Source organism: Aspergillus pseudodeflectus (assembly GCF_044049435.1).
Source record: "Aspergillus pseudodeflectus strain CBS 756.74 chromosome Unknown BJX68scaffold_4, whole genome shotgun sequence".
NCBI lineage: Eukaryota > Fungi > Ascomycota > Eurotiomycetes > Eurotiales > Aspergillaceae > Aspergillus > Aspergillus pseudodeflectus.
The window spans coordinates 378503-386484 of record NW_027263780.1 but is presented as its reverse complement, the minus strand read 5'-3'; the positions used below and the strand labels follow the sequence as shown (position 1 = coordinate 386484).

The following is a 7982-nucleotide window of genomic DNA, read 5'->3' as shown; positions in this document are numbered from 1 at the left end:
ACTACTACGACTACTACGACTACTACGACTACTACGACTACTACTACGACGACGACGACGATGATGACGGTGTTTTCGTTGAACATACGAACCACGGGGTTATGGCCACCTGTTAGTGTCAGATAGAACACATTCTTAGATATCATTTCAAATACGTCTCAGGCACTTGTGGTCTCACAAGTGTCTGAGACACTAGTTGCTTTGCCTCTCTCTTCTCTTGAGCCAAACAGTACCAGACACTACCAGACACATAACTAAGGAGACATACATGTACCAAGCTTTCGGGTCCCTCGCAGACCAAGTCTTTGACTTCTCATTCACAGTAAGCCTCAAAAATCTGCTGGTCCTCCTCGTCTGCGTCTGCATCCTCTCCTCCACGTCGCTCCTGTTGCAAGTTCTAAGTAGCAAAATAATACATCAGGCGCTGGCTGAGCAAACTCCAACGTATACTTGATTCTTACTTTACTTTACATGCATCTTTTTACCAAAAATGCAAGGCAAGTCTGCCTGTCGATGTAATTCCGACTTCGGAAAAGGCTGTGGAGAACACTGCACATAGATAGGAAGGGTGTCGTTAGCATACGCTGGTGGGTCAGTATTCAACGACTTGAGATATGGGTAATGAGCTGCCCATGTGACTCTGGAAGTACACTCTCGGCCGAAGATGCTAAGCTACAATCAGCATCTCGAAGCACCAGCCCTAATCTGATCAAGTTCGAATTGGTCAAGCTTAGTAGTGGGTCCACAGCCCCTCCCGTCGGCATGCAACTTTGAATCATTGAAGAATTCCTGGATCCTGGCACATGGTGGCGCATGCTTGATACCACGAGGCCGATCTTCTAACAAGCCACTGGATAGAGTGGAATCCCAACCCATATGTATTGTATGGGCATTATCGACTGTATGAGTGTAGCCTGCGGCAAAGTCGGCGTTTCATAGGGCTTTGACGCGTCACCGGACCCGACTTCATCATCGCGGCCCGAACAACTGGAGTTCTGCAGCTTATTTCACCTCGTTCTTTCGCTCGGGTTTTCCGGCTTGGCGCGACTGGTGAGGAAGCCAAGCCGTGTAGAGCCGTCGGGGTATGAGGGAGTTCGTAGGCTCTATAGGTTATGAATGGCGGTACGTATACCAACAGCAACCACATATCCTCTCAGCAGCATGCTAACCCCAATAGTTGCCTTCGACTCCTGGCAGACCGCCTACGAAAAAGCCTCAACCCTCATCTCCACCCTAACCACCACCCAAAGACTCTCCCTGATCACCGGCTCCTCAATCACAACCCCAAACACCACGTTCGCCGCCCTCGCCTTCCTGGACGGCGACATGGGCCCGCAGAACGACTTTTACCGGCATTCAGCCTCTCCTCCGCGCTGGCAATGACCTTTGACCGCGACGCCATCTACGCGCAGGCGAGGGCCGTCGGCAAGGAATTCTACGGGAAAGGCGTGCAGGTCGTTGCGGGGCCGACGTCGCAGCCGCTGGGGCGGACACCCTGGGGCGGACGGAATGTCGAGGGGTTCGGGCGCGACCCGTACCTGAATGGGGTTGCGACGGGGGTTTCGACGAGGGCGTATATCGATGCGGGGGTTATTCCTGGGGCGAAGCATTTTTTTTCCTTAATGAGCAGGAGACGAATCGGACGGCGGGGATGGGGGTAGTGGTGGTGGTGGTGGGATGGGAGAGTTCCCTGGGAAGGGCACCGCGTCTGCGTCTGGCCCCGGAGGCGCTCCCACCGGCATTCCATTCCGCCGTCGTGCAGCCAGCTCTGCAGACGCCGAGTCTGCTCCGTACTCTTCCAACGCAGACGACAAGACCATCCACGAGACATACCTGTGGCCCTTCTACGACACGGTCAAGAACGGCCTCGGCGCCGTCATGTGCGCCATGACCAAAGTCAACAGGACAATGAGCTGGGAGAACTCGGACCTGCTGATGAAGAGCCTCAAGACGGAGCTCGGGTTCCCGGGGATGGTGTGGCCCGAGATGAACGGGCAGAGTACGGCGCAGGGGTCCGCCCTCGGCGGCGAGGACTACGGGTCGAGCAGCAGCTGGAGCACGGAGACGATGCAGGCCCTCCTGGCGAATGGGACGCTCTCGCAGGCTCGCCTAGACGACATGGCCATCCGGAACGTCATTGCGTATTACTACGTCGGTCTCGACGACGGCCAGCAGCCCGAGGCCCAAGCCACAAACGCGCACGTCGACGTGCGCGCAAACCACTCGACGCTCATCCGCGCCAACGGCGCCAAATCCCTCGCCCTGCCTGCTCAAGAACACCAACAACGCCCTCCCGCTCTCCAAACCCCGCGTGATGAGCGTCTTCGGCGCCCACGCGGGCCCCGCCCTCGGCGGACCCAACCAGGCCATGAACGTCCAGGGCTCCGGGCCCACATACCAGGGCCACCTGGCCAGCGGCACGGGGTCCGGCCAGGCGTCGCTCCCCTACGTGATTGACCCGCACATGGCGCTGAGCATGCGCGCCGCGCCGGAGGGGACGATGCTGCGGTGGATCATGAACGATACGTATAGTTCGAGCGGATCGACGCTGATCGCCAGCGATGCCACCAGCACGTCTGCCCAGGTGACGTTTGCGAACTGCGCGACGGGCTCGGATGTGTGTCTGGTGTTTTTGAATGCGCTTTCCGAGGAGGGTGCGGATCGCACGGAGCTGTATAATGAGGATCAGGACGCGATGGTCAGTACCGTTGCGGATCACTGTAACAATACGGTGGTTGTTGTCAATGCTGTTGGGCCGAGGCTTGTGGATCGCTGGATCGAGCATGAGAATGTCACGGCGCTTCTCTATGGGTCGGTTCTGGGCCAGGAGTCGGGGAACTCGATTGTGGATGTTCTGTATGGGGATGTGAACCCGTCTGCAAGGTTGGCGTATACCATTGCGAAGAATGAGAGCGACTATAACGTGCAACTGTGCTATACTGCTCAGTGCGACTTTACCGAAGGTACGTACACCCCTCCCGTCCCCTAATAAAATTAGACACAGGAACTAAACAACGCAAATAGGCGTCTACCTCGACTACCGCCACTTTGACGCCCAAGATATAACCCCGCGCTACCCCTTCGGCCACGGCCTCTCCTACACAACCTTCGCCTACAGCTCGCTGGTCGTAAACATCCACCCCTCCGTCCCGCGCACACCACAAGGCACGGCCTCCGTGGGCGGGCCCAGCGACTTCTGGGACACGGTCGGAACAATCTCCGCGCCAATAACAAACAACGGCACGTGTGCTGGCGTCGAGGTTCCGCAGCTGTATCTTCCTTTCCCCGAAGAGGCGGGGCAGCCTGTCAGGCAGCTGAGGGGGTTTGAGAGGGTGTAACTTGAGGAGGGGGAGGAGGGGACGGTGAGGTTTGAGTTGACGAGAAGAGATGTTTCGCATCGGAGTGTGGAGCGCAGAAGTGGATTGTTGCAGCTGGGAAATACAAGGTGTTTGTTGGGGCCAGTTCGAGGGATTTCAGGCTGAAGGGGGAGTTTGTTGTTAAATATTAGGTCCGCTAGGTCCAATTTGTGAGGGAGTGGTGGGTTTGGTGGTGATGGACGGGTTCTACTTGGAAGTGTACTTTTCCAGACGTATTTGAATAAGAGCTATTTTTGTATTTTACTCCCTTGGAGCTCATCGGCTACATGTTTTATCGTCTCTTGTACATCTAGCGGAGATGTTTTGGTTCTTCTCAACCAGGGATTGGATATATATCTGACTGCTATCTTCCGAACAAGCTGTCGGAACTTGGTTGTCTCGAGAACGGGTCTTGTGATACTAGACTACTGATGTATATAAATCGATGTGCGAATCTTGATGCCGTAAATTGGAAGAGTGAAACTAGGCAAGTTTTACCCGCGGAAGAAATGGAACATGAAAGCAAAGTAAAAGAGCCAATTAGCTAGTTCCCTCTCTAGAAAATGCCTTTGAAGTCTGAAACAATAATTGTCAAACTTGAGCAGGGATTGGCGCTTCGGGTATAGTTCTTCGGCTGATAGGCTTCTTTCGGGAATGTTGTGCAACCATAATATGCAATGTGAGCCACTCATACTACTAGCTGCATCCCACTATATATTTAAAACACGATATAGCAAGGATGAACACCAGTTTGATCAGGCGCTGCAAAATCCTTATCCAGTAGAAGCCACGTGACCCGGCGGAAACCGGAAGAATCGGGCCGATCCCTGCTCGTCGCTGTGGCCAAGGCCGGGACTCGGGCGGAGGAGCGTCTCTTTGGCGGCCGGAAACGTCATGTGAAGCGCAGCAGAGCGGAAAACCACACACACACTCGCAACGTAAGCAGACGCATCCCAGCTGCAACCCTCCCCACGTTGTTGTTGTTGTCCTTGCACGTTTTCGCCTCTTTTTGCTCTCCAAGGTTTCAAACATTTCGCCATGAACTGCCCATCCCGCACCGATGACACCCTCCCGCACTGCGACTGGAATCAGAATCCGCCATTCCTCGCACCTGACCTGACAACCCGTCAGGATCTCAATGGCATCTCCAATGTCCGCGAGTTCAAAGAGGGCGCCGGGATTATGGGCTCGGCTCGGCACTGTCTGCACGATGCAGACTTGCCCTCTTCGCACAAATCGCAGTGCGATGCGTTCCGGTCGCTGCACCCGGGGGCGTCCCTGACTCTGTCAGGTAAGTTGCACAGAAATCTCACGGTCGGTCGTAGATATATGACAGATCAGTTGAAAACTGCAATTATCAATGCATTAACGCCTAAAAGGACGCCCGAACATCCAAGTGGATTCTCATCAATCCGCTTTTGACAAGCTCAAAAGTTGGTTCTTATGGCTGCTTTCTGTTTTGTGCACAGCCATTTTCATTTCTGCGAGTGGTCTAATCGACTACTTGACCGGCGCGAGACCGGTTATTCCTAGTTTCTCGCACACAAATATGCCGTCTGGTAGATCGCCATCCGAACTGGACGACGCATTTCAAGTTCGGCCAGCGCGGCGTCACACGAAGCGACAGAGCTGCGCATCCGGCGGTGTTGACAGCGAGATCTACAACACCTCTCTACACGTGGGAGCCCTGTTTATCATCCTCGGAGTCTCGTTTCTCGCCTGTGCTCTGCCGATTCTGATCATCCGCTTCTCCCGCCTACGCATTCCCACGGCTTTCCTCTTCTTCGTTCGTCATTTCGGCACCGGGGTCCTCATCGCGACCGCCTTTGTGCACCTGCTGCCTACGGCCTTCACCTTGCTAGGTGACCCATGTCTCTCTGGCTTTTGGACGGAAGACTACCCCGCCATGCCGGGTGCCATCTCATTGGGTGGAATCTTCCTCGTCACTCTGATCGAAATGGTCTTTAGTCCCGTTAGGCATGCCACCCGGCGTATTCACAAGTCAGCCGATCAAGAGGCGGCAGCCGAAGCTGCCGTAATACGCTCGCACGCGCACACGCACACTATTCCCGTTGCAGCGTTAGGTGTCCCGCAGGATGCGGTTCGCGACGACGAGTGCGCATCGCAATTGCGGCCAAAGGGCCCCTTGGTCGGCCGGTCATCTAGTTTCAGTCGGGCCATTCATCGGATTGGAGAAGAATCTGACCGGATATACCGCATCTCGTCAGCGCCAGAAGTCACTCCCCTTCCGCAGGTCAGCGAGGCCAAGCAGTTCCGCGATCGTCAGGGAAGTCTTCAGGATGAGCTTCAGCTGTCCGAGAAGCAGAAACACAACAAAGATGTCATGCAGGTTTTCATGCTCGAAGTTGGTATTCTGTTTCACAGCGTGTTCATCGGCATGTCGCTCAGCGTGTCGGTGGGGAATGAGTTTGTCATTCTCTTGATTGCGATTGTGTTTCACCGTAAGTTGATCTTCCACCTATCCTCAGTAGCTGTTCCGCTAACACAGACAGAAACATTCGAAGGCCTTGCTCTTGGCTCGCGGATTGCCTGCTTGGACTGGCCTGCCAAAGCCGCTCAGCCGTGGCTCATGTCACTTGCTTACGGTTGCACGTATGTCTCCCTAGTCTAGTCTCCATGTCCTCGCTAATCATTGCGCAGCACCCCAATCGGCCAGGCAATCGGCATCGCAACTCATTCGCTATACAGCCCCGACTCCGAAGTCGGTCTCTTGCTGGTCGGCACGATGAATGCCATTTCGGCCGGTCTTTTGATCTTCGCTTCACTGGTCGAGCTCCTGTCAGAAGACTTTCTCAGCGACGAGAGCTGGCGCGTGCTGCGCGGGCGCAAGAGAGTCATGGCGTGTGTGCTGGTGTTCCTGGGAGCGTTCTGTATGAGCCTGGTCGGTGCGTGGGCGTAGCCGCGTAGCTTCGGAAACTCGGTCGGGTATTCTCGGCAGGAATGGGCCTGGGGCGACAACACTCGAACCTGAACCTTAAATTTTCACTTCCCCGCAGACCGCCGCTCTTCATTGGCCGACCCCTCTTATCGGGCTCACCGCCTCCACCAACTCTCGCCATGTTTGTGAATCATTTTCGCTTTCACCTCTTTTCTTCCTCTCTCTCTCCTGTCAACACAGTCGTCCTTCGTTGCTCCACTGCTGCCAATGTCCTCCTCGCTCCCCGGCAATCGGGATCCTCCTTCCTCCCAGTATGATTTGAACACCTACTGGGGTCGGGTCCGCCATGCGGCCGACATTTCTGACCCGAGGTTTGCGCCACTGATTGTCATGATTCTGTCGATCTGTTGCTGATTCTATAGGATGCTTCTCGTCTCTTCAGCCGGTCTGGAACAGGCGAAGCGCCTCATTGCTTCGTACAAGCAGCATGAGGTCCCCTCGATGACGCCGGAATTGTGGAAGGCGAAAAAGGTCGTTGACTCGACCTTGCATCCTGGTAAGCCCCTCCATGAAAGGCATGAAAGGCATGACAAGGCATTGACTAACTCGATCACTTGCATAGACACCGGCGAGCCAGTTTTCCTTCCTTTCCGCATGTCGTGCTACGTTCTTTCCAACCTGGTCGTTACGGCGGGTATGCTCACACCGGGGCTTCAGGTACGATACGATCTTCGGCGCAGGATACAGGATACAAGTTAACGGATATAGACAACTGGGACCCTGCTGTGGCAAATCGCGAATCAATCGCTCAACGTCGCGATCAACAACGCCAACGCCAACAAGTCGACCCCTCTTTCAGTCTCTCAGATGGCAAAGTCGTACTTGATGGCCGTCTCAGCATCATGCTCGGTCGCACTCGGCCTAAACGCTCTCGTGCCCCGACTAAAGAACATAAACCCCAACACACGCCTAATCCTCGGCCGCCTCGTCCCCTTCGCCGCCGTCTCCAGCGCCAGCGCCCTCAACGTCTTCCTCATGCGCGGTGAGGAGATCCGCCAAGGCATCGACGTGTACCCCGTCCAGACCGAAGCCGGCGAGCCCGTTCAAAGCCTCGGAAAGAGCAAAAAGGCGGCAACCATCGCCGTCGGCGAAACAGCCGTGAGCCGCGTGCTGAACGCAACGCCGATCATGGTTGTGCCGCCGCTGATCCTTGTTCAGCTGGAGAAGACAAAGTGGCTGCAGGCGCGGCCGCGGATGGTGACGCCAATCAACCTGGCGTTGATTCTGGGTACGTCGCTCTTTGCGCTTCCGTTAGCGCTGGGTGCTTTCCCGCAGAGGCAGACGATTAGCGCGACGTCGCTTGAGGAGGAGTTTTGGAAGTATGGCAAGGTGGAGTTTAACCGGGGGATGTAGGGGGTTAGATTATTATATCAATAGACTATTTTATATATTTATTTCTATTTCTATGCAATGTTGGTGTATTAGCGACGCTCTTTGGTGTTCTGCCTTTTTTAACGGTTCTGTCCGCGTAACCAGACGATCATCAGTATTGTCGCTAGCGGTCTTCGAGGTTCGCGCCATTCCTCGAAGCCGACAAAGGCAGAAGAAGCTGGACAAAGGTTCCTACAGGGTTATGCGACCACATATCCTACCTCCATGGATATACCAAGGTACACATGAACTTCTTTCACCTTTCAGAGGCGCCGCTGCTCTTTCCATTGGTACCT

At 55.0% G+C, this 7982-nt stretch overlaps 3 protein-coding genes across 3 annotated transcripts; all 3 read left to right on the top strand.

Annotated features, from left to right (window-relative positions):
- Positions 1 to 1161: 1161 nt before the first annotated feature.
- Positions 1162 to 3508, top strand: BJX68DRAFT_252639 (glycoside hydrolase family 3 C-terminal domain-containing protein; the record flags this gene model as incomplete). Its single annotated transcript, XM_071042595.1, has 6 exons — positions 1162 to 1295; positions 1361 to 1573; positions 1662 to 2208; positions 2276 to 2963; positions 3025 to 3332; positions 3404 to 3508. 6 exons carry the CDS (start codon positions 1162 to 1164, stop codon positions 3506 to 3508), a joined length of 1995 nt encoding a protein of 664 aa, XP_070903742.1.
- Positions 3509 to 4394: 886 nt separating this feature from the next.
- On the top strand, positions 4395 to 6276 carry zrfD (putative plasma membrane zinc ion transporter; the record flags this gene model as incomplete). The annotated part of the gene is made up of 4 exons (XM_071044401.1): positions 4395 to 4647; positions 4736 to 5818; positions 5870 to 5969; positions 6018 to 6276. The coding sequence occupies 4 exons, from the start codon at positions 4395 to 4397 to the stop codon at positions 6274 to 6276; spliced, it is 1695 nt and encodes a 564-aa protein (XP_070903741.1).
- Positions 6277 to 6369: 93 nt separating this feature from the next.
- Positions 6370 to 7683, top strand: BJX68DRAFT_141851 (sideroflexin family transporter). Its single transcript, XM_071036492.1, has 4 exons — positions 6370 to 6626; positions 6678 to 6811; positions 6878 to 6972; positions 7024 to 7683. The coding sequence occupies exons 1-4, from the start codon at positions 6523 to 6525 to the stop codon at positions 7666 to 7668; spliced, it is 978 nt and encodes a 325-aa protein (XP_070903740.1). The 5' UTR covers positions 6370 to 6522; the 3' UTR covers positions 7669 to 7683.
- The last annotated feature ends 299 nt before the right edge of the window (positions 7684 to 7982 follow it).